Source organism: Erpetoichthys calabaricus, chromosome 15 (genome assembly GCF_900747795.2).
Source record: "Erpetoichthys calabaricus chromosome 15, fErpCal1.3, whole genome shotgun sequence".
Classification (NCBI taxonomy): Eukaryota; Metazoa; Chordata; class Cladistia; order Polypteriformes; family Polypteridae; genus Erpetoichthys; species Erpetoichthys calabaricus.
The window spans coordinates 9937486-9964905 of NC_041408.2; the positions used below are offsets into that span (position 1 = coordinate 9937486).

General features: G+C 38.5%; 1 protein-coding gene across 5 annotated transcripts in view; it reads right to left on the reverse strand.

The window, feature by feature from the left end:
• nhsl1b (NHS-like 1b) overlaps window positions 1–27420 on the reverse strand; it is a 258596-nt gene that overhangs the window by 114429 nt on the left and 116747 nt on the right. The window contains exon 1 of one of the 5 annotated variants that reach the window (XM_051919268.1): window positions 25766–26615. The exons of 3 other annotated variants lie outside the window; for them this stretch is intronic. In XM_051919268.1, the coding sequence (XP_051775228.1) occupies window positions 25766–25970 (205 nt within the window). In that variant the 5' untranslated portion in view covers window positions 25971–26615. Of the gene's footprint in view, window positions 1–25765; window positions 26616–27420 lie in introns of those variants that run through there. One more of the 5 variants, XM_028820962.2, reaches the window with a different exon arrangement.

Genomic DNA, 27420 nt, shown 5'->3' on the forward strand with positions numbered 1-27420 from the left:
AATTACCCAAGTGCACACCAAAGGTCACAGTCAGATTTGGCAAAGAGGACATAACTGTCTGCATAAAGCAATGACTGGGCACAATCGCATCTTTGGCTATGCACTGATAATCGGTAAATAAAAACCACAAACAGGGAGTGGAGACAAGCCACTATCTCTTGTCATGAGTTGTGGGTAATGACCTAAAGAATGAGGTCACAAGTACAATTAGAAGAAATGAGATTTCTTTGCAGGGCTGCTGGACTGACACTCTGACAGGGTGAGAAGCGCTACAATTTATGAAAGCCTCAGAATACATTTACTGCTCCCCCAGATAGAGAACAGCCAGTTGTGGTAGTCTGAGCATATTGTCAGGATGTCCCCTGGGTATCCCCCCCCCAAGACAGCTGTAATCAGTAGCTGGGGTCAGGGAAGTCTGGGCTGACCTACTTGGCCTGGTGCTGCTGCGATTCTCACTAGGAAGAACGGTTTGCGTAGATGAGATGAGACGAGATGGTCCTTTAGCAAGGTGGACTGCTACCTTAGAAAATGAAGTTTCCAGTTGAATTGTGTGTGGAATTACAAATCTTTTCCCCAATGTTCCAAACTTTCACCAACAGTCTAAAGCCCTTCCGTAAATTTTAATTAACCTCTCTCTAAACTACCACGCCCTGACAGTACCTGTTTTTGTGTGATGACGAAGGACAACTTCAGGTACCCTGCCACTTTTCAATATAAGACTTTGCAAAATCAAAGACTAACTGAAATGTTCTTCTACTTACCTGTCTTTTTAAAATGAGACAAGTGTTGAGAACAGACTTACATGTATGACACCCGACTCCGACTGTGAAGCTGCTCATTTGGTTACATATCTAATCACTGATGGTAAAAAAAAAAAATTGCAGCAGCTAACAAAAAAGTACCGTTATGTGTCATCATGTCTAAAACCCTCTGCCTCCACAAGAGGTCACTGCTACTTAAAGCAATACAATGCTCCAAGAGCCTGTTATATGTTTTAAATGAAACATACACATAGCAAGAGAGAGATAAAAACTGAATTTGTCCGTCTGCTTAAGCAATACATGAAATCCACCACACCAGTTTCTACAAAACTTTGCTGTTACTGTATTTCTGGAACAGTCTATCGTTGAACACAAGCTAATAAATTGTACATTTCACACATACTGATGCAATTTTTACTTCAAACGAATTGGAAGAAAATGTGTAACAAACCACCACTAATTTGAAATGTTTATATTGACCACAATAATTATTGAGAATTTTTAAATATTAAAGAATGTGTGCTGCTCAACCCCAATTTGTCTCTCAAGTAATCAAGTTATACATTATAACTTGTGCATTGTAACATTTGAACATTACTGAGTGACAGACAGACAGACAGACAGACAGACATTATAGCAAGCTGGTAATAGTATATAATTTCCCTTTGGGATTAATAATCAATCTGAAAGTTGCGAACACTACAGAATACTACAAGTACCATAACAGTTGGTCTCCAACTATACAAGCAAAGGTTGATCAGAAATTAAACAAACCAATACTTACTAAATATTTCACTTTTAATTATTATGTTTTCCTCTAAATTTATTTTGCAACTGGTCAATGAAGATAAACAATGCAAAACACAGTAACATGAGTGTGTCTGTACTTTAAAAAAGAATCCCTATATAAATCAGCTTAATCCAATTAAGGATAGCAGAAGGACCAGAATATATCCTGTCAGGTGCAAGGCTAGAACCAGTCCTGAACACTTTTATAAGTGGAAAATCTATTTACTACATGTTTTAAATAAATTCCATCCCAATGGCAGGGTTGTGAAATAGCCAGGGCAGCAGTAGGTTTCATTTGTGTAATAGATTAGCCAGCAAAGGTGCCTGGGTATTAATACCTGGGATCAAGAGAGGCAACACTGGTACAATGCCCTTAAGACATTCAAAGGGTGCTTCTGATGCTAGAGGTATCCCCTGGACAGGATTTCAATGTTGTTATGTGTAAGTGGCTTATTGAACTTAAGAGTCAGCATCTGAACTGAGGCAAAGTCTTATTTATTTTGGAGAGTTAAGAGTCAGAGGGGAAGATGGAGGCAAGAACATAAGTATTTTGATACTCATGACACAGTACTTTTTGAGGAAAACAGTGAGCAATCCTACACAAAAGTTACTAGCCTTTGTGCCCAGTGATATACCGATAATATGGAATTTTCATATACTTTATGTTCTCCTTTTGATTATCCCTATCTTGTGTATTTCTAGTAACCAGACCACTACTCATGATATACATTTCTAATTATGACACTCTTTGTTCCAGGTTATGGTTTCACTTGGATGTTCTCACATTAAAATACCCTGAGAAAAAACTGCACTTAAAAATTAATAAATAAAATGATTAAATATCTATAAAATTAGGTACATATTGAGTATAGTATTGCCCAGTTTATTAAACTGTTACAAAGTAGTTTATTCATAATTTTTTGTTGCATTGTTTAAAATGGAAATGACATGCGTTACCTCTCAATACATTTTTAAAACCTGCTGCAGATATCCATATTTATTATAACAAACCAGCTGCTAGACTAGCCACCAAAATCACAAAGAAAGCAAAAATAACAAACAGCCAAGGGGCCTCAAGGACAACATCTATAATAATCACCCCCAGTTTTTTTTGTTCCACCCATTGGTTTAATCATTGAGTAGTTCAGTACTTTATCAGTGAAACCTTGGAGGCAAGATGAATAACAATGTCCTCTCCATCCATCCATTTTCTAAGCCCACTTATCCTGACCAAGGTTGTGGGGAAGCTGTGGCCTATCTCAGCAAGTATCAGGTGAAAGGCAGAACAATTCCTGGGCAGGGTGCAAGTCCAGCGGATGTTCAACACACACACACACACACACACACACACACACACACACACACACAAAGGGGACAACAGCATTATCAATCAGTCTAACCTGCATTTCTTTGTACTGTAGGAGGAAACCCACACAGACATGCAGAGAACACGCTAACGCCATGCAGAGAGCACCACTCTATAAAATAATTTCAGCTTATGTCAAAACCCTGTACAAAACAAATTGACTCTACATTTCTACAGCTTTCACTTTAATTTTCCAATTAAAATGTCTGATTTACTTATGTCAAGTTGCTATCAGACCTGAAAATTTTTCTCAAATAAAAATTGCATTCATGTCTAGTGGCACGATGGTGCACTAACTGTTGTTTGTGAAGAGCCTGACATTTTCCTCTTGTCTGAATGGTGGGTAGATACTCCAGACATGGACTTATTAGGTTAAATATTCATTCAAAATGGACCCAGTATGAGTAAATACAATATGTGTGAATCCCACAAAGGCCTGGCACCCTGTTGGTTTTTTCATGGCTTACAAACAATGCTACCAGGATAGTCTCTAGCCCCATTACCCTGAACTGGATTAAGTGGATTGGACATGAAATTGATTTATATTCTATAGTGACATTAACAGCAAATATAAATGGCATCCTTGAGGTTGTGTCAGCACTAACCAGGCTTCACTGCACTGAATAAACTTCATTTGCAGACCAATTTAAAAATACTTTCACCTCTCACAAAAATGTTCCAAAGAGAGCACTTTGCTATAATAATCAGATTTTTCCTCTGTAAATTTAAATTTAAACCACTGTTTGGTTTATTTTATTTTTTTTGCCCCAACACACTATAAGAGCCCATGTGACCTTACCACAAATAGTTATCGGGTAAAGAACTTTGAGTTCACTGTGAAAAGTGCCAAAAACAATCTAGATGAGGTAATAAATCATCATACAACACCAGGTTAATGTTCATTTTTATTTGTAGCTTCTACTCTCTCTCAAAGTCCATTTTTGGTCTACAACAAATGTAACATTACAATATAGTCTAAAGTTTATGTAAGCACTTTACACCTTGCTTAAAACTGTTCTTTAGTGCAATAATTCTCAAAAGTAACAAGCTTTTTACTAAAACATATAACTTCTTTAGTCTTTTCTTTCTTGCTCTTTTTAACATTTCATTGTGTTTAAACCCTAAATCAATCCTAACAATGCTACTTTCTGAAGTTTAAAACTACATCAAGCTGTCTGGTATATGTAAAAATAGTTTTACATTTTCCAGCCTTCATCCAAAGGGTTTATAAAAGCTTTTTTTTTTTTTTTTTCTTCTTTATTTCGCCTTATACAATTTCTTGTATTAGGAATTTGTTAGTTTTCGCATACCCCATGGGGTCAGAGCGCAGGGTCAGCCATTGTACAGCGCCCCTGGAGCAATTGAAGGTTAAGGGCCTTGCTCAAGGGCCCAGCAGAGTAGGATCTCTTTTGGCAGTGACGGGGATTCGAACCGGCAACCTTCTGGATACCAGCACAGATCCTTAGCCTCAGAGACACAGTTTCTACATTGGCCGTTTCCAATTAAACTGCTTGTTTCCACAGACTGTCTGCAAATAAACTTCTTGACAATAGAGAAGAATGTATTTATTATAAACATTCACTCTTTTAATCTCTTTGTCATGGCAAAGAGAAAACACCAGAGTGAAGTGTGCTTATTATATATGGAGTGGGTTGCAGGCAGTGCAATGCAGCTTAATAGTGACTGCTAGCGTTCATTAACTTGACACAAAAATCACATCTCAAAGCTGTTCTACATACTGTGTCCTGTTACTTTGAACTGAATTCTTGTGTCATTTTGTAATTCAGCTTAAACCGATGTGCTCTGTGTAAGCCACCATATACTTCTATTTTGTACATTCATAATTGGCAAAAACTGACAGTTGGCCTTTACATATAGCAATCCAACTTTTAATTACTTTAGAAACACTGCGGTGAAACGGTACAGCATCTGTATTCTAGACGCACTCTGGGGGAAATAACACTGAAGCCACTTTGTTCTCCTGATTTAATTTGAGACTCTTCACATTTGTGCAGCTTATGACAAAATACTTGACTGTTTAAAAGTATCTTAACTGCTATCACATACAGTAAAACAGCTATGACAAATTATTAATCTGTATATATAACATATCAATCATCATATAGAATGTTTTTTTTTTTTTTTATCCAGGAAGTCATAATGGAAAACCTCCATTAACAGATAAGGAGTGAATCTGTGATACTACATTGTCCATACTGTATGACGATACTAAATGGGGGAAAATGAAATTCAGTTTATTATTCACTGAAAATACGATTTATACTGTATTAATCAGTATTGACATACAAGTGTTTTTATACAAGGTTTTCTGACCAGTTTATCAATACTGCATTATTAATACTTGCATAAGCTATTCATTTTAGATTTAAAAAAATCTCAAACCTGATAAATTCAGTTCAATGTGGCAGATATTCTACCCATTCTTGTGTTCTGTAACCTACCAAATCATGGACTACCTCAGTAACAGAAAGCAGTTTCTGAGGCACAGGGACTGGTGGGAAAATGGTGGTGTGTAAGTGGTGGCAATGTGTGCAGCACCTCAGGGAACTGTTCCATTTCCCTTCATGTTCACTCCCTATACAACAAACGCCCAGCATAACACTGGCACTTGCCATCTACAAATGTTTTACGACGACTCCTCCATCATAGGCTGCAATAATAATGGAGACAGATCATAGTACAGGAGGTGAGTGAAGGACTTTGTCCTGTGGTGCATAAAGAGCCACCTACAGGTTAATATAAGCAAGACAAAAGTGTTAGTGGAGGACTTCTGGCATGCAAACCAAACTGGTCGGAGAAAAACAGTGGTGCTGTACAAGAAGGACCAGACCAGACTGTACTTCCTACAGAGACTCCGGTCTTTTGATGTGTACAACAAATTGCTGGAGATGTTCTACCACTCTGTAGTAGCCAGTGAATTGTTTTACGCTGTGGTCTCCTATGGAAGCAACTTGAGATCGAATGACGGGTAAACGAACTTATCAAGAAAGGCAATTCCATCACAGGCCTAATCCTGGACACACAGGAAACTGTTGTGGAAAAGAGAATGGTGGCAAAATTGGATGCAATCATGAAAGATCTACTCCAACCCCTTCAGGAGGCGCTCTCTTGGAGCAATTTTAGCCCCAGGCTCATTCCTCCACAAAGTGCCAAGAAGCATCTTTGGGAGTTCCTTCTGATTCTTAGACTAAATACTTGTATCTTTTGCATATAAAATTTAAGAGTATAAGTACTTGTATTGTACAAACACACACATACATAATTATATATATATATATATATATATATATATATATGTATTACATATACACACACACTAGGGTGCTTTGCTCGCCAACCCCCCTGTTGGTTTTCCGGATACACACTTTTAACATTTTTTTTCTTTGAATTGTTGCTATTTCATTAGTTTCACTTTTATTTCAGAACTTCTGTAAAAAAAAAAAAAAAAAAAAATTTGGAATCTTTGGAGTCCCAATATGCTGAATCTTTTAAATGAGGTCGGTGAAACATGTGTTTAATGACTTTGTACCATAATTCAGGATAGGTTTCTGAATTCCAGTTTTCATGATCTCTAACCTGCTTTGCAGGTCTTTGGCCCCCATGTTTTTTAACCTTTTTATGATGTTTTACTTTGTTTTCTACTCTGTCTTTTATTTCTGACCTCGCTTTATCCTGCTTTTTTTTTTCCCCCAATGACACCTGGTCCGTGGTGATTATTTTCCCTTTTTCAAGTAATAATTTGTTTGCGCTACTGTGATCTTTACTTTCTTTTTTTATAATTTCTAATTTTCCTACTTTCATATTCTTTAACTTTCTCCACGTGTATCGCACCTTTTTTTTTTTTTCAGCCTTTCGAATTCCACTGTTTTCATAATCTCTAACCTGCTCTGCATGTGTATAGCGCCAATGTTTGTGAACGTCTTTATGAAATTATACTTTGTCTTTTACTCTCCGTCTTTTAATTCTGAGCCCGATGTTCTGCGTCATCGCGAGACGGTCCTAGGTCAATCTCTTGGCACAAAGTCTCATTTTTAAGGTCCCCGCAAGATGCTCCGTGGCCATTCTCTTTCATCTCACGGGTCTTTTAAGTGTCTTCCGTGATCTTAACGTGAAGATCACATCTCGTCGCCCATCTTTCTCTCCCAGGATTTTTTTTTTTTTTTTTTAATGAGATATATATATATATATATATATATATATATATATATACACACACACACACACACATACATACATACATACACACACACACATACATACATACACATACATATACATACATATATACATACACATATACTGTACATATATATATTGATTGATTGGATTATTTGTCCTTCAAGTCTGTATCTGATGATTTTTTTTTTTTTGCTGCTGTTTGCATAAAAATATCACAATTTTCCTTTGGGACTAAAAATTTTTTACACTCTAAAATTCCAGAATGTTCAATGACTGCATTTTACCTATGTTATTTTCTGTTCTTTCTATCCTTCTGTTCCTACCTGTTATTTCTGTTCTAAAGCTGTTTTTCACTTTTAACTGGCAAAACTAGATCATTGTTCCAAGAAGTACATTTGAAAGTGAGTGAATGCTACATAAGCCATTAGTAACATCCCAGCCTGTACAAATAGGAGGCAAAACTGTAGTGGTCTCATCAAGACATTTTTGAAAGCATTCAGGATGAGATGAGTGGACTTTATTTAAGGTCTTATCCATGGCATTGTGACTAAGCCATTGGACTTTAACCTACAAGGCTGCTGGTTCAGTTTCTCCCTCTACCTTACTGTGTGACCTGTGAGCTTCAAATGTAAAAGAAATAACAGAAAACAGTATTATTATGATATTTGAAGTCACCGTGAATAAAGACATCATAACGAATAAATCAGAATCTGATGTCATTGCTAGGCATACAGTAAACTTGGAAATAGTCTTAGAAGATTCAAGTTATATGAACCAACCACTTATAAAAAATAAATTCCTTCAAAGGTCCTAAACCCTACAATAATAAAATGACAGAAAGTATAAAACAAATTGCAATTAGATCAAAGAAACATTAGGAGAAGAAATAGATGAGTACGGGGAAAAAACGGACAAGAAGGTATCGCCAAATAAATTTACAGACCTGGCATAGCACACAGCATAGTGATTTTACACAAAGATTTACTCAACTTAAATAAAAGCAATCTAAACCTCCAAGCGCCTTGGTAAAATGTGCACATAAAAAGAACCTGTGGGACATGCGGTTTATGAATTTGTACCATCACACACATTACAAACTGTGCAAAGGGAAAAAAAACAAAAAACATCCATCCATTATCTAAACCTGCTAATCTAGAGAAGGGCCGCTGAGAAGCTGGAGCCTATCCCAGCAGGCATCAAGAGCAAAGGAGGAACAATCCTTGGACAGGGAACCACCCCATCACAGGCTGAACATACTTACACACACACCATATATATATTTAGAGACAATTTAGAATTGCCAATCCACCTGTCTTTCATTTCACTGGACTGTGGGAGAGAACTGGATCACCCACAGGGACATGGAAGAACCTGAAAACTCCATGCAGAATGCACGTGGGACTAAACTCCCAGTCTTTTTGTTGCAAGGCAGCTGTGCTACCACTGTGCCACCATACTACCCTTGTTAAGAAACATTTTGTTAAAAAGGCTATACAGAAAGCACATTGCCCTTTGACAAATTAAAAAAAAAAAGTAAGTTGAATGTCTTTTTCAGATGGCCCCTGAAAAAATAAAAGAAACCAAGAAATAAGTCTACTAAATAAATACAGATAGCTTAATGAAAAACACATTGTATGTTAACAAATTAAGGAAAAAAAATTGTCAGCTGAAAATATTCTTTAGGAGGCTTATGAAAACACAAGCTGATATGAAGAAATTAGTAAAGAGATGAGTAGAGACAACCAGAGCCTTTAATGATAGATAGATACTTCATTGACTTGTACAGCGTACAATTAATTTTTTACTTGTGAATATGGTGTGCACTTGGTAACCCCTTAAAATTAAAGCATGTGCAATATTAAGGTAGTTTTAAAACATGGAACCAAAAACAGAAAAAATCATTTAAAAAAATCATTTTTTAAATGGAAGTTTGAAAACATGGAACCAAAAACAGAAAAAAATAATTAAAATTATTTTTTAAATGGACCAAACAGTCAAGTGGTGGTGTACACACATGTGCTCTGTTCAGGCCACTGTATAAAGTTGTATGTTTTACCTTGGTACATTCTTAATTGGCAAAAAATGACAGTCGGCTTTACATGTAGTCATTAACTTTGTAATTGCTGCTTAAAACACTGCGGTGATCTGGTATAAAGTCTGTCACAATGAGGCCATTTAATTCTGTTTTCATTTTTGAGACTCCTGGCTCTTGTGCAGCATATGGTGATTTGTCTGTTCGCCAGTTTCTTAATTGCGATCAAAAAGGGTACAATATAGAATAAAATAGAGAATAAAAAGTCAATTTAAATATATAATGGCACTTTTTTTTTTTATTCAATAATCATAATGGATACCCTTCATTAACAGTTAAAGAATGAAACTGTGAGAAAACATTGCCCAAAAAGAAAGTTTCGTAATAATGTTATTATATATTGAATAAACACTATACAACGTAATAGTAATATTAATATCTAGTCTTTTTTTTATTTTTATTTTACAAGCTTCCAAACTTTCTACAAATACTGCGTTCTTTCTTATTACAAGCCACCTGCACTGATACTACATACCAATATTCTCAAACCTGCTTAATCCGGTTCGGTGTTGATGGGGCCGGCTGCTTGATACGGCCAGCATCAAGTGCAAGGCAGGAACCAAATCTGGATCCATAAACAGTAACGTTCGGTCAATTTTTAAATGACAACCGCCCTTAAAACACTTTTTTGTGGCGTTTTGCTAAGAATGTATACTTCTTATGGTATGAAGAGCAGGCACTCCGTGTTAAAGACAAGCAACGTCACATACATTTTTTTTCTATATAAAACGCACATTTCTTTCTATAGAAAACTCAACTGAATAGTTTTCCACTATTTATTTTCATAGAAAGATGAAAGAGAAAGTTCTCGACGAGCTTCGCACGCACACGCTCTTATACAGTGGTCGTTGAATGTTGCCATTTGCTATCAAAGATTATTAATAGCGACTATAATATACAATAATTTTTACGGTATCCCATTCATTTCTTTCTATATAAAACTGAATAGTTTTCCACTATTTATTTTCATAAAAAGATGAGAGAGAAAGAAGAGCTTCGCACGCGCCCTTATACAGTGGTCGTTGAATGTTGTAATTTGCTATCAAAAATTATTAATAGCGACTATAATATACAATCATTTTATGGTATTGTTATAAAAACATTACCTGTTCGCATTTTCTGCGAGTTACTTTGTTACAACTTTTACAAACTTATGAGGCAGCAGTACCGCTATCACCAACACACCAACACCTCCGCTTTAAACAAATCATCTCCAACCACACAGCCCGAAAGCCCGCCCACACACGCACATGGCCAATCCGTGGCGTTCCCGCGTAGACCTACCTCGCTCCATTCTAGCTGTGGCTTATGTCCATACACACAATTCGCGGCGACTCGAGCAAACTACACCTAAAATGAGACAGTTACCGAGGTAAAAGTATAATTCTATTTAACGCGTCTGTACTATCTGGGCTGAAACCGGAACCCCAACCCACCCAAAAATAAAGAAACGAGTAAAAGCAAAGACAAATGTGAAAACGTTGGCCACGTAGAAATGACACAAATGTAAGAAATAAGTACAGTATTGTTTTCCTGTCCGATTTAATTGTCATGAAGCTACCCACAAGGCCCCGGCTTTTATTTGAATAATTTACCATAGACATACACCAGCACGCTTTGGATACTGCGACGAATTTCAACTTTATACAAATAAAATATTCGTTAAAATAATGGATAGTATACTAACTGAAAGCTCATGGTCTTAGCAGAAGAGCTGCTGGAACTCCACGACTACATGGACCATTCCAGCTATTTGCAAACCGTTTTGTCACTGCAAGGCAGGCACCAACAATGGACAGACAGGGTGTCACAGTCAGTGAGTCTGCACATACAGTATCAGTGTTACCAAAACACTGCAACAGCTGGGCACAAGACAGGAGCCAGTGCTTAAGAGGGTGCCACATTCACTGGACCAGCACACACCAGTGTTGTCAAATATAATGGACAACAACTGGGGACAAGAGCTGCAGGCACTCAGTGTCAATTTGGCCAATCTACCTATTTGCTAATACATTTCTCCATTTATACAACTGGGCACAAGAGCAGAGCCAGTGCTTAACAGGGTGGTTACAGTCACAGGTCAGCGCAAACCTAATTTATCACATAATGGGCAACAACTATGCACAACATACAAACCAAGACAAGCTGCCACAGTCATGGGGCCAGCCAAAATCAATATTATTAAATGTAATGGGTAACAACTAGGAGCAAGGCAGAAACCAGCACTAGACATGATGCCATGCCATCACAGATCTACATTCACTCGTATCCGACTGAATTGTGGGTTGCTAAGACCTGCCACAGCATTTTTATGGGAAAGAAAGAAACCCTGGATGGTACACCAGTCCACTGCAGTCACCAGCCAGTCCCCCTGACCAGCATGTCTTTGAGATGAATGAGGGAAGTAGAGAAGACCCCATACATAGTGTCCAATAAATGAATTAAACCCACAGCTCTACAACGAGCCACTATGATAACCAGTTCCACTACGCTTATGTTCAAATAGTTTTCTTTCTAATAAATTTTTTTTATATTGCACTTTATATTTTAGCAATCCCAAAGTGCTACAGAGTAAAAATAGAATAATAAAATAAAAAAGAACAGAAGAGTCTATGAAATACTTTAACAAAATGACTTTCTAAAAAGATGAGTTTTTAGGTTTCGCTTAAAGGCCTCAGTCGACTGTGGGGCTCTCAGGTAATCAGGGAGGGCATTCCACAGCCTCGGCGCCACCGATGAAAACGCCCTGTCACCCATGCTGCTGAGCTTAGTTCTGGGGACTTGAAGAGTGTTAGTGAGTACAGAGCGGAGGGAACGTAAGGAGTTATGGGGGGTAAGGAGTTCCTGTAGATAAAGAGGGGCATGTCCATAAATGCACTGATGGGTAAGAAGGGAGACCTTGTACTCTATTCTGAATGAAACAGGGAGCCAGTGAAGGGTTTTCAGGATTGGGGTGATGTGATCATACTTTCGCACCCTCATCAGGATCCTGGCAGCGCTGTTCTGAATATACTGGAGTCTCTGGATACTCTTGCCAGGAATCCCAATGAGGAGTGCATTACAGTAATCCAGCCTGGAAGAGACAAAGGCATGGACGAGCTTCTCTGCATCTGCCAGGGTGAGTAATGGGCGGAGTTTGGCGATGTTCTTGAGATGGTAAAAAGATGACTTACAGAGATATTTGATGTGGGTGTCAAAAGTAAGTTGGGAGTCCATTCTAACACCCAAATTAGTAACAGATGTGGAAAGAGGAATATTTTGGCCAGAGAAAGTAATACTGGTGATGGTAGAAGAGCGAAGATGATGTGATGTACCAACTAAGATGGCTTCTGTTTTGGATCTGTTCAACTGAAGAAAATTGAGCCTCATCCATGCCTCTATCTCCTCCAGGCAGGTAGACAATGTAGATGTTGGCAGAGGAGCAGTAGAGGAGGTGGGAGTAGTCCTGAGGTAAAGCTGAGTGTCATCGGCATAGCAATGGAACGATAAACCATGTCTGCCAATGACAGTTCCAAGGGGGAGCATATAGATAGTAAAAAGGATAGGGCCCAGCACAGAGCCCTGTGGAACACCACAGGCGACGTTGTGGGTGTGGGACTTTGCGCTGCCAAGGGCGACATGCTCAGTTCTGCCAGTCAGGTATGATGTAAACCAATTTAGAACAATTCCTGAGAGTCCAATAGTGTATTGCAGGCGGTGAAGAAGGATGTTATGGTCTATTGTGTCAAAAGCAGCTGTCAGGTCAAGGAGGATAAGTAGTGAAGGTGAACCATTTCATAAATCTTTCAATTGTATCTCTGTTTTCTCAAGGATGCTGTTTGTTCTCATTTGCTGTATGGCTAGATTGCCCTCTGCGTGAAGCTCGCATGTTCACCTAGTGAATGTATGAGTTAGGGTGTACTCACACTAAGCACATTTGTTTTGTACCGTGCCCAAGCACAATTAATTGTCCCCTCTCCCTACTCCCCCGCTAGCCTGCACTCGCACTGTGCTTATCGTTCTGGGCCTGGGCATGCTTTCGTCATGGTTGTGTGACTTCGTGTAAAGCCAAAACAAGATCTGAACACAGAGTGACAACATGCATGTCAAAATGATTTTGCTTATTTTGTAGTTGTGTAGGGCAGGATAATGCTCTACCCTCTTACAGATTTACAGAGTGTGCAGCACAGCATTTTGCTGTTAATTGAGCTGCACGCACAAGACAAATGATGTTAAGGGAGGAAATTGTGGCTTTATTTGCCAACTACAATTCATGTTCATATGTAAGGTGAAAATACAAACCAGTTTTAACTCAAGTGTTATTGATTGAAATGAGAATTGCATTATCTGACTTGATGCCATGCCACTCGATGTCATTGATGTCATGTCTGTTTTCCGTGCTTGGGCACGTTTAGCGATCACACTGTTCCTGAATGCTACTGAACTGTGCTCAGGCCCACCTTTTCCAAGCGGGCAAGAGCATGGTATGTCTGACCCGGTATGGAGCAATCACACTAGTCAAAAGAAGTAGATTTTGCGGGGTTAAATGTGGACAAACGTGCTCAGGCACGGAAAGAATTGCCAGTGTGAGTACACCCTTAGTTTCCCTTTTGGGACCATGACTTTATTCTTTATCCCAAACACCCGTCCCACTTTAACTGTGTAAGAATGTCTAGGCCCAGAGAAAGACAGATGTCCCTTTGTGGGCAAATACTCTCTCTGATGCTTTCAGGATTGGTTATGGATCCATGAACCTCTCTACTGGAATAAGGAAATGATCCTGAAAAAGGGGTACAATACAAGGTCAACTGCATTGCTTTTCTTATATCCATCCATTCTGTGACCCCCCTTATTCTAAAAGTGGTGTGACAGGTATTTGGAGCATTTAGCTCCTTACCACTAAGCCCTTTATCTTATACTTTTAGATTATATTTAACAACATTGATTTATGCTTGCCCAGTACAGGTGACTGTGTGGTGTGTGAACCCCATCCAGAGTTGGTTCCCGATTTGCACCCTGTTGTTGCCCACTGTATTTGTTAACATTGGTTTATGTTGACCCAGTGTAGTTGGATGAACCATCTATAGTTAGTTTACAACTTGCACTCAGTTATTGCTCATTATGTTCAACAAAACCGATAAATGTTTGCCCAGTAAAGGTGACTATGGATGGTTCTAGTGGCCTGGTGCCCTGTTGTTGCTTGTTATATATGGTAACACTAATTTACGATGGTCCAGCATAGATGACTGCAGGTGTGTGCAATGGCCTGGCACATCATTCACGGTTAGTTCCTGATGTGCACCCTGTTGTTGGACACATTTTTTAAAATCTACTCTATATTTATATAAAATCCTAAGCCTAAAAGTGCAACAATTTTATGTGACTTTTTTGTCATGCTTTAAATCGGGCTTATTTTAAAACCTACATATATGTGTTTGGTATCATTCTTTTCAGAATTTATCGAACTTTAATGTGATGTTGTTAGATTTTCAGATTCTTATTCCTTTTTTAAATTCTAAACTAAAAAATATCAAGAACTCAAGAGATTAACCACATCCGGGGCCAGAAATAAAAGATAAAGGGTAGATGACAAAGTAGAACGTCGTAGAAACAAGGAAGTGAGACACAAGGACAGCTGCAGTACAGGCTTTTAAATGTTTGAAGCGCCGCACGAGATGCAGATCATGAGACACTGCAGCAGCAGCAAGCAGTGGCAGAGACGCGAAGTGGCTGGCACATTGCACAGACCGGGGGGTTGGCAAGCGAAGCGAGTAGGGGGCGAAGCCCTTGGTTATCAAAATAAAAATAATACAATTTAAACTATTTCAACTTCTTTTAGAGGTGTGTCTATCAATTTAACATGCTTTCATAATTCAAAGTCATGGGGAATCCCCAGCATCACAAAGCACAAGGTGAGAAACATCCCTGGACGGGATGCCAGTCCATCACAGGATACACACACAAACCCACTCATAACACTGGGAAACCCTCGAATTAAAAAAAGATAGATTTATAGTACATATGGGCTGTGCCTCATCCTTCACAGGGATTAGGCTATACCCCAGTGTGTTACAACTGAGCCACATGGGCATGTAGTAAAACAATTTTCCTATGGTATTTAGTTACAACTTAAACAGCTGAACATACATTTCAACTATTATCTCACACAGCCTCCAAAGGAAACGGCTTAGGCCTAAACAGTAATTCAAGAATGATTGACACCAACATGCGGAATGCACGAGGTCAAAAACAAAGACAGCAAAATTTGATAAACTCCCAAAACACCTCAAAAATACAAAGATAATAATTTGAAGCACAAGTGCAATCTTTTATTTATATAACACCTTATTAAGTATACTAATACAGATCAATTGTGTACCTTAAAGTAAAAAATTGGAATAAAATTTACAAGTGCACAGGGACTTGGCCTCTTGCTCTCAAAATGCAGCTGCTCAGATAGGAATGGTGTCTTTTCCACAGGAGGTGCAGGTGCAGCTGTTCACTCAGAGTGCTTTATTGTGGGGCTGCCCAAGTGTCGTGCCAGCAGGGGAGTCAGCTTTAAATGCGCCCAACCTGTTCATCACAACCTTCAACCATGGCTCAAAATCACTGCTACACAGGTAATGCACCAAGAGGGGAGATCATCGTTTCAGAGCCCAATCTGGCAGAGAGTTCTTCTGTGCCTGTCATAACAGAAGTCATTTAGTTGCAGGTTTTAATGAAATAATGAGAAGGAAGTCAAGTTGGAGACTGCCATAATATAGCATTGGGGTCTTCATCTGGAAGAGTGTTCCTATAAATCTTTGTAAAGGCAGAGGCAATTTAATCAGAGAAATGAGACAGTTCAATTTGTGCCCTTTTCATTAGTCTTAGCACACTTAAAAAGAATAGTTATAAAATGGCACTTTACTGGATTTTGTGGTTCCTCATTGTGCCTTTGCTTGACAAAGAACCATTTAACTCTGTGAAAGTTTCTCTGCATATGAAATTGGTTCTTAAAGGTTTGAAAGGGTTTCTAACTTGAGGACAAAAGAGAAATCTTCAATATACAACAAGCTAACTAGCAGGATATTAACCGGTCAAGACAACCTGAACTCAGCTTGTGTTACTGGATTCAATAAGAGTCCTTTCACATAGGTATTTATGGAACAACATGATACATATCTAATTAAAAGGTTCTTTCTATAAAATTATTTAAAAAGTTTTTCTGGAAACAAAAAATGGTTCCACGATGGTATCACTTCAAAGAACCACTTTGGCATCTGTATTTTTAACAGTGCAATATATCCAGGGTACTAAATCTATCAAAGTATTTTATAAACCTTAACAGGGGGTCAGAACCTATCCCTGTAGCATCGGAACCAATGCAGGAATCCAAACCTGTATGAAGGCTTTGAAACAGCAGACACTATAAAATATAGTGAAACGGATTATATGGTTGTTCTGATGCACATTAAAAGAAGTTACATACAAAGGCTAGAATCAAACCGTATTGTTGTGAAAAAGTAGCTTCCTGTGTTAAAATTAGCGGACTCTAATTACCCCTATAATTCGAATAGTTAAATAGGGAGTTGAGGGTTTTACCTTTTCACACAGTGCCAATTTGTGGTGGGTAACTTTGTTCATTAGAAAATTCAAATAAGTTTTTTGTTCACTCAAGTGGCCCCTAAATCTAATGTTTGATTTTGTCTGAAGATGTGAAAACATCCAGTATAATAAATATGCAGTTGTATTTGACATTGGGAAGTGGAAAAATACTTTTTCACAGCATCATATACATTTATAGCAATTCTTTTAAAAGTAAGCTAACCATAAATGGTGCTATATACAATGCAGTTGGGTGTATTGGCTAAAAGGTGTATTGTAACTTTATATTCCAATGCCAGTTCAGCTCCTGCCTCACTGCCTGACCCCATGCATGTCACTTAACCAGCTTGTGCTTCAACTCTAAAATGTCAACAGTTGATCCTAAACTTGAAAAGTCTTCTTGGAAAAATGAATTAGCCAAATACACATTCATAATAATAAAATACTTTTGAGATGTTTAATGACACTGAAGCGGCATAGGTGTGTCCAAAGTTGTGCCCAGCAATGGACTGGTGTCCTGCCAGGGTTTGGTTTCTTCCTTGTGCCTGATAATGCACCTTATGATGGACTGGAACCCCATCAAGGACTGGTTCCTACCACCTGTAGCCATCTATTTTTTAACCCTGCACTGAATTAAATGGCTTTTATAATGGGTGGATGGATGGATGTATAAGTGAATCAGTAAGGTAATCACAATTGAAAGAAACAAAGGCATCCATGTTTAGAATCACTAATCATTATGAAAGGTACAATATAAAATTCACAGATTAAGGTGTGATATAATTATAACATGAATAGTATCACTTTGAGACAATATTCACAATGAAAGGTGCTATACAGGTTAGCTATATTAAGATTCATCCATTCCATTTCCCAATGGATATCACAAAAAGCATATTTGAAAAATCAGGGATGTGATGAGATAATCAGATCCTATCAGCATTCTAAGCAATGAATGTGTAGTTATCTCCACCAGACAAATTCTACTTGACCAATTCTATTCAAAATCAGTAGACCTCTACAATTTTATTTTGTTAATAACTACACTGATGTTGACTGAAACTGAGTGATTAGCTTAAGTTATCATGTCCAAAGTCTTGCTCACTAACACAGACATGTTTTTGAACCTATAACACAGTATTTTATTTTGTTTATATATACAGTAAAATTAAAGATGGCATTTACCAAATGCTGCCAATCTAACAGAGCTTGAGATAATCTCCCACAAAGAATGGGATAAACAAAATATTATGAGTTATTGAGTGTAGACCGATGAGCAAAAATTGGAAATTTATTGATTTAAAATTATGGACAATAAATTATGTAGAAAATGAAGGGGCCTAAATATTTTCTGAATCCATTGTGTGTGTTTTATATATTTTATTTATATAAACATATACACACACATACACTGTACATATATTATATTATATACAGACAAGCACAACTCACTAGGGGTCTGTATAGGATTAATAAACACTTCCCATTATGTTTGCAAATCCCAGCATTTTAATTACAAAAAAAAAAAAATTGCCCAATGAGGGAAAATTGTCTGATGGCAGACTAATGATCTTAGTAATGGGCAAAAACAAGCATTTGAACATGCAGCCGGTTATAAAGATGCATATAAAAATGCATAGCTGAACTACACCCCATAATAACAAACCTTCTAAAATGTGGTGTAGCTCTGTAAAACTGGGCCAAGCCAAAGCTCATTTTCTGCCCAAAATGTTTTGAACAGTCGAAGGAGTTTTTCTCCTCACAACTTATATTTAGCTTATGGGTAAACTGCAATTGTGGCTTTTTCTTCCTCTTGAGATCCCCAGCTCTCTGCTGCCCACAGTCTCTTGTGATAGGAGGATCTGGAGCTGGAGAAACGTGGACAGAAATCTCCATGTACATCTTCCATGTGTAGTTGTAGTGGTGGTGGCGACTGCGGTAAACTTTTATGCCAATTCTTTATTGAACAGTGCAGTATTGGGCAGACGGACACAATACAAAGGAATCAAACTGCATATTTCTATGTCATAAGAGTAGGTTTATGGAGCAGTGATGTACAATTCACTCAACTATGCAAAACTAAGAAGCATGTTTCATGACCACTTTGTCATACAGGCGTCAGGTACCACTTGGCTACTTCACATATCAGTTTATTTTGTCTGCCATCTCTCTTCAAACAGTTATCTGCAAATACTGGTCACATAATCTTGGACCTACATACTCTTGTTCTCTGCTATAAATGGAGGATTAGATTCCTGGACATTCCTGATAAAAGGCCCACTTTACAGACTGTCATCTTCTGAACACAACTTATTTCAACACTATTAATCAATTCCCTAAAGTAACTTAGTCCAGCTGAGTGCAGCCTATCCCTACAAGCATCTGCTGAAAGGCAAGACTCTGGCCCAGAAAGTTTGCCAGTACATTAAAATACACACGGTATAACAGATACTACATTATATAAAATAACCACTCCCCATTCATGAGACTCATTCCACTTTAACATGTGTCTCAGCTCTTCAGAAAAGATGCTGTACTTGAAGAATTACCACATTTATGGCTCTCATTAAATTTGCCTATCTAGGCTGGCTCCTGTCTTTCGGCTGATGCTGCCTGGAATTGACTCTGTCCTAATGTGAATCTTATTTGATCTGAATAAAGATAGATGTATAGATGCACAAATATATATATTTGATTATATGCACTGTGAGGGCTAGGGGGCCCCCAGAGAGCCCTAAATCTCAAACATGAACACACAAGACAGTCCTGGATTCAAACAAATGGTGTTTTATCACAAAAATACCTTGTTTACACAAGCACAAACCACAAGTTACTTTCTATCCTCTTTCTTCTCCTCTCTCTACTGCACTGCACTCCTCTAGTTGAGTGTTGCCTTCCTATCTCCCAGCTCCAACTCTCCTGGACAAGGGAGTGCGGTCCCTTTTACTGAGGACCCAGGAGTACTCCTGCGCCAGGACTGGGGCCTGCGGCACCCACAGACCCCCAATGGGGCTGTGCTGCTGGACAACAATCCCTGCTGGCATTCCCTGCTGGTTCCTGAATGTGCGCCGATATAGACAGCCACTGCCATCTAGCAAATGGGGGGAATAAACATCCCCCAGAAACAGTCCTTCACTGACCTCCTCTTTAATCCCAGGCAGGGACTGCTACACATATTTCCAGTGAGGATGCCTGTCCATTTATCTAGGGCTTCCCATCCGGGTATGGAGCCTTCCTCTCCTTCATCTGGGATGTCTGTTCATCCCCCTGGGGATTCTTTTTTGGGTACGGAACCTCTCGAAGCCTTTCTGTCCGGGTAAGAAAACTTCCCTTCTCCTGTTCAGGATGCCCGTCCATCCCATGCGGCACTTGCAACACACACACACAAATTACATATATACTTACATATGCATAGTACTGTACTGATTTGTAAAGCATTTTAAAGCAGTGCTAATTACATAAAATGATACTAAATGAAAAAAAAACCCTTACACAGTGCTTTCAAGGGATTCCTTAGAGTAAAACCATTATACTAAGGTTAAATCAAATCGCAAACCAGTTTACTAATGAAAAAAACAGACCGTTCTCAGCAGGAAAGGTTCCATATAAAAATGAGAATCTAGACTTCTTTTTTTAAAGATTTTTAAAAAGGCACTATAAAGACCAAGTGATTGTAATTTACTTTGCTTTCAGCCTTTCCATGCCACTAAGGACATAACGAAACAAAAATTTAATGCAGCAGCAGTTAAGTTTTAGTGTCCCCAAAAGGGGAATGAATTAGACAAAAGTAATCAATTCCACAACATCAATAGGTGAGAAAACTATTATTGTTAGACTTGTAAGTAAAAGGTCCTACACTGAAATACTAATTGATCACATCACAAAGTGGCAGCCAAAATTCCCTGTGCACACATAAATGATTTATTTTATATATTACGGTTTAGCATAAAATGCAATTCAAAATGCCTCAAGCAGATACAGTATTACCTGTACTAATTTATTTGTAATAGAGTCTATCATTGCTTAAAGTGTAATCCAAAATGCATTAAGCATATCTAACTCATATACTGTATTTGATAAAGTGTGTAACATGGCAGACATTGTGTAATTCATAGAATCCCAAGAAGGTCTAATTGATTAATCTGATATAATGCCTAACATGATACATCAGAAACTTGTCCAAAAGCCCTCAAAGGAAGGATGGTCCAGGCTATGGAACATCCATGAATGGGCGCTAATGACGTATGTGCAGCTCAAGTAAATCCATTTTTGGACGTTGTGCAGAAGGTCAGTGCCTGTAACCTGTGACAGGTTACCCAAGAAAATCCTCTAGATTTAGGTGCTGTGCACTGAAGACAAATCAGTGTGATATCTACTGTCAGATGTGCCCAACTGTTTGTCAAGTGCACGGACGTTAGCCACGTTATTAATGCTGAGATAACAAGGCAACATTTGTGTCATTGTGGACTTTACACCTATGTCAGTTTCCAAAGCAAACGGTCACAATATGAAGGTGTGTCAGGGAAGTGAACAGATCTGATAATTCAGTGTGTCAGTCAGTGCAAGAGTCACAAGGCTGTTGTTCTGAGGAGTCTTCTACTGTATGTCACTGTACGTGTCAAGGCTTGTGATAAATCATTAATGCTTGGCACCTCGAAAGCAAATGGGATGACAAAAAACAAAACACTTTAATTATTAATATGCAGAGCCATCACTATAGCCTTCACATAGTCTGTATTTTCTCAAACGTGGCAGGTTCAAATCCCACTACTGCTTCACTGAACAAGCAACCTGACCATCCTAGAAATCAGCAGTAAATGAAAATTTATATCTGTGTAAAGTGTATTGTACATAATGAAGTGCTTATGTTTGGTGTCAGCCTTGAAATGTGTCATATAAGACCCTACAGGCTATGAAAGGTTGTGGTGTGAATCATGTATTCATTGAATTGAAAGACTTTAAGTCATTCTAGCTTGCAAAAACAGGCTTAGTGTTTGATATCCTCTATGTAGAACTGGCCTGGTTTAAGACTTGTTTGTTGAACATGCTGATAAAGCTTTTCACTCCATTTGAACATATTGATGGTTTCATAATGAGCTCTGTCAGATCCCATTTCAAATATTAATTTTATTATTAAATTGAAAAGAACTGACCGGAACCTCAATCCCATATTGGGCTCCTAGGCTCAATCTTTATAACAAGCTAAAGAGGTTGTCAATAGAGGAGGACCTCAGAGTAGAACTGCCACTTCTCCATATGAACAAGAGCTAGTTGGAATGGTTTGGACACGTAGTTATTGTGTCCCTGGGCATCTCCAATAGGACCCATATAAGGCAAGGACACTAGGAGAAGATGGTAAAGACTCAAGACATGCTGGATGAATTAAATCCTGCAACCTGCCTGGAGTGAAAGAGTATCCCCAAGAAGGGCTAGGGGATGTTACTCGTGGTATGGAGGCTTGGTCAGCCTAGTACAGTTCAGTGTATTCTGTTATGACCCTCACCAGAAAAACTTGAACAAAAATGATGACTATAAAGAAGAGTTGGTAGCTTGTGTAATGTGTTTTTATGCAATATAAATGATTTTAAAAATTAAATATATTTTAACTCCAATTCTAGGTGCTTGAAGTAGGAAATAGAACTATTATATTGGGTGATTACATTTTTGATGAACTGTAATAGACACTATATTAAAATAATTCAGTTACATATCCCTGAAAACTTTTAGGTTTACAAGAACTCAACATTACTTTATGATGCACAATGACAAACACTGTCTGCTTGAGAACTTTTGGATTACACTTTGTGATGCATCATTATTGACACTATAGTATAAAATAAATTGGTTATAAAATGACTTTAAACTAGTCCTATATGAGTGAGTGCATGACTGTGTCCAGGAACGAGCATCCCATCCAGATTTAATTCCAATATTGTGGGGAGATGACACCTAGTGCCAGCATGAACTGAACAGTTGTTCTAAAGTCTCATGTATATTAAAGACAGTTTAAATCCATCAAATAATAAATGGTAGGCATGATCAAATTCTCACCACAGCCACAATCCAAACCACAGTCCAGCTGCTTGTTATAAAGGTGCCAGTGTTACCTGCTAAAAACTATGCTGCAGCAAATGATTCAGTTTTATAATACATGCACACATCAAATCCCATTGTAAATGCAGCTGATATAATGCAATATTTAAAAAAACTACACATAGAGTTTGGAATGGTTAATACCACAGTTGCAGGTCAGTGTTAACATGCTCCTGGAGGCTGTCACAATTCAATAACTCTAACAAGACTTTCTGTCCAGTAGGTGCTTATTAAATGTAAATATGTTAATTATTATTATATATTATATAATAGAATTTAAATAATATACTGTATATCTAATTTATTTATTTTAATATATACATAAATATACATATACACACAGCCTTCCATTTACTTATACCACTTAATCTAATTTGATGGCAATATTGAGCTATTAACTATTATGCAAGCATCAGGTGCAAAAACCACACTCTGGAGGCAGAACTAGTCCATCCCTGGCACACTTAATGCCACAAATCAAACAAACAAGCATGATTATGGCATGAAATAAATAGAAACTTTTTACTTTAAACATCCTTAACATTCTCAAACCTTCTTGATCTAGTTCTGGGTCATGGGCAGCACTACATATAAGGAAGGCAATGATCATGGACAGAACACTTGTCCATGGCAGAACAATTTTAAATCTACTTTTCATATTCAGCACTAACAAATTATTAACATAAAACAAAATGTATAACCTAAAAACTGTCCTCCACTCCTGATCCAGAAATCACTTCCAAGACAATGTATTCTGAAGGTGTAACACACACTTCCCTTTTTCTGGCTCTATAATACTCAGCAAAGCTAATTTTACACTGCTTATTTGCTTTTATGCAAACTGTGTTGTTTATTTTTATAGCTGTATAGTTAACTTGTTTGTGACTATGAAACAGAAACAGTAATAAAATGTGATATAAAATCTGTTTAATGATCACATATATAGCATACAATATATAAGCTATGATTAACAGTTTTATACATTCTGTGAGGAGAGGTAGCAAGGTGGCATGATGTCTGGCATTGTCACCTCACAGCTTGCATGGGGTTTCCTCCCAATTCAAAAAAGCACACATACGGAAATTTGGAAACACAAAATTAACTGGTGTGATCAAGTTCAGGTTCCATGGAGTTTGCACATTCTCTCCTTGTCCATATGGGTTTCCTTCCTCCCACAACCCGAATGACATGCAATTTAGGACTCGACTACACCCTTAAATATAATAAGTTATTTAATTACACTTTACTGTGTTGTGTGGTTCCTCGTAGAACTATTGCTTGACAGAGAACCACTTCATTCTAAGAAGGTTCTTTGCATATGAAATTGGATCTCTGGGTTTTAAAAAGATTCTTAACATGTGGGCATATGCGGACAAAACAGAAATCTTTAATGTGGCTTCCCCACACTCTTAAAAATAAAGGTGCCAAGTGGTCGGTCAGAGTGATGCCATAGGGGAACTGTTTTTGAATACCAAAACATGAAGGATCAAGAAAGAACCTTTTGAGGATCCGCAACAGGCTCCAAAAATAACCATGAATAGAGAACAGATCTGTGAAATGCCACTGGGTTTCTGATTTTAAAAGCTACATATAATACCACAGGCTACGTTCATGTTTTCTTGATGTCTCAGTATCCTGTTGGGTAGTCTACTGTACATTAATAATGTCTGATTTGTGTGTCATATTAGGGGCTCCTTCAAAGCCCAAAGAACCAAATTTTCAAGAGTGTAGCTGGATATTAGCAGTTGAAGAAGAGCTTGACTTAGCCTGTGTTACTGTATGCGGCAAGAGTCCTTTTAAAATCTAACACCTATTGGTATAGGACAAATATGTTATTTTCCATTCATTGTTATTATGGACCCTCTTATGGATCTAAAACCATTATGTGGATTGTCCCCTTATAGTATTGGCCAATTTATTTTTCAAGAGTGTAGCTTAATGTCTCCTCTGCCCTGGCCTGGTATCCCGTCCAGATCGGACTCATACTTTGCAATTGATACTGCCAGCCAGCATCAATTCTAGGCATAAGCTAGAGGAAATGTAAAGTGTACTGAAACCCAAAAATAGACATGTGTAGGATCCCAAAAGAAGCTTGAAATGGCCCTGCTGCTAGTGGTGCCAGAGTGGCTCTTCAGACTTAAACCATTGGGGAACCAATTTGATCCCCCTACATACAAAGGTTCCAAAAGTTCCTTTGTTTATTTAAATGAGTAACCGGTTCCATAAGCAACTATGAATAGTTAATAGGAGATTTATAAAATACCAATGGTTTCCAAACTTAAGAACTTGTTGCTGCTTATGATAACAAAGGCTAAGTTCAGGCTTTCTTGATATGACAGTACTCTGCTAGGTAGCCTACTATAAAGATTTCTGTTTTGTTCACATTTTAGAAACTTTTTCAAAGCCCAAAGACCCAATGTCATATGCAAAGAACACTTCATGGAATGAAAAGTTCTTTGTCAAGCAATGGTTCTATGAGGAACCACATAACAAGGTCAAGTGCTATTTAAAAACCTTAGTTTTTAAAAAGTGTAGCAAAAATAATGTATACAGTACTTATTAAAGACGCTGTAACAAATTGCAAATGTGAGGAATTAAAACAGAATTTTACCACACTAGCTCCTGGCTTACAATGGACTGTCAATTTTGTGTGCCCACCATCCTTTTGTTGGCCCTATGGATAGAGGTGCAGAAAGTGCATCAGTTATTCAGCTTAAGTATTATATGGTTGATACCCGAGCTCTCTTATTGTTAATAGGTTGTACCGTGTATTTTTTCAAAACCTTTACACGTATGATGAATGTATAAACTAAATACGATTGTCAACGCTCTGTAGGTATGAGTGGGCGCTATAAAAGACATCATGTGTAAAAGCACAGGCAAATTACAAAACGTTACCTTTTCGATGCAGTGGTCTGTAGACCCAGTCTTCATCATCCTCTTCTTCCTCGTCGCTCCACTGCGCTCTAGTCAACTCTCCACTACTGCGGAAAAGCCGCCGAGTTTTGCGGCTCAGCGAAGAGAGACTGAGCCAGCTGCGCGGCCGGGACACGGAGCTTGTCTTCTCTTTTCGGAAGGAGCCCGAACTCCGTTCCCTCCTCATCCTTTGAGGTAATTAAGTCTTGCACTCTGACGCTCATCTGAATGCTAAATAGGACAGTGGTGCGCCTCGACACTCGCAATGAAAGGCGCTATATAAAAAGAAGCATTCACGAAGTTCCGAGAATAGTTTACCATCCGTTATTTCGACAGCATCTCTTTCACCATAACATTTGAAACTCAAATTCCCCGGCCAAGGACGAGTTACACTTCAGCTACAGTATTCAAGGACGAGGAAAACAAAGTTCGATTGTAGTAAACCTCCTCCTTCTTCTGCTCCAGTGACAGGTTTCCAGACACTCGAACTTTACTTCGGCTTCCAAGCGCCGCAGCGGTCCGTCCCTTATTCCTACTGGATCGAAACGCAAAACGGAGAGCCCAGTGCCGCGCGTCGTTAGCGCCAGCCTTTCCATCAGCTTTGTAATGTCATTATTCCAGCAACCTGCTGCTACTCCGGAAAACATGCAAATCCGTCTGCTCGAGCTGCAGACCGTCTCCTGGGTTTTGCGGCTGCACGCAGGCTTGGGAGGATGTCACACTCGGAGGAGCCTCTCCGCGACAGCGCAGGCGGTGAGCCGTCAAGGCAGCTCCCTTCTTCTCCTTGCCCTGGAGTTTAGGTCCTTGTCCCATTCGAGGAGAGGTAGGGGCGTGGTTGTGTTGACATTCGCGTAGGATTACATGAAGGTAAATTAACCTTCTGAAATATGATCCCCCCTACAAACTCACATAAACACACACACACAAACTCCGCCTACTTGTAGCCAGGTGCACAATGAAGTCCACTCGCGAGAAGACGTGAAAGGATGCGGTGGCAACAGTAAAAGAAATAAAACTTACTAAAAGTTAAAACTACTTCCACGCTAACCCGTTTGTGACAAAGATTCGTTATCACCAAAATACACAAGGTTGCAGACAGATAGACATATAAATAGAAAGTTAGACACAGATGGGCATGAAGCCCCTGATCAGTACAGGTCCCCCTACCTTGCGGCCGATGTTGCTTGGGATAGGCTGCATCACCTCAAGACCCTGAAATGGTTTAAGACGTTTTGAGAAAATTATCGTAGTTATGTTTGGGACACACTCCACTATGTTTAGAGTTTTCCATAAACACTTCACACTGTGTAGTCACAAGTTCCTTTACGGAGTACAAGATGCACGGCGATACGTTGCTATCTTAGGTCCCAAAATGACTAAATTCCAAATCCGATCTCCCTCTATGTGGGGAATACACTTTTCTTTATATACGGAGGTACCCTTTCACAAACACTTGCGTGATTAATCGTGCGCAGTGTCCTTGTGCCCGATCCTGCCGGTTCCTACATGTTAATCAAATAGCTGGATGGACAGTTGATTGACGCGTGCATGCCGGGAATGTAAGCTCATTTCGTTACGTCGCACGTCATGTTGACTTTGTTTCCAATCCTATTCTTAGGTGATGTCGCTTTTATCAT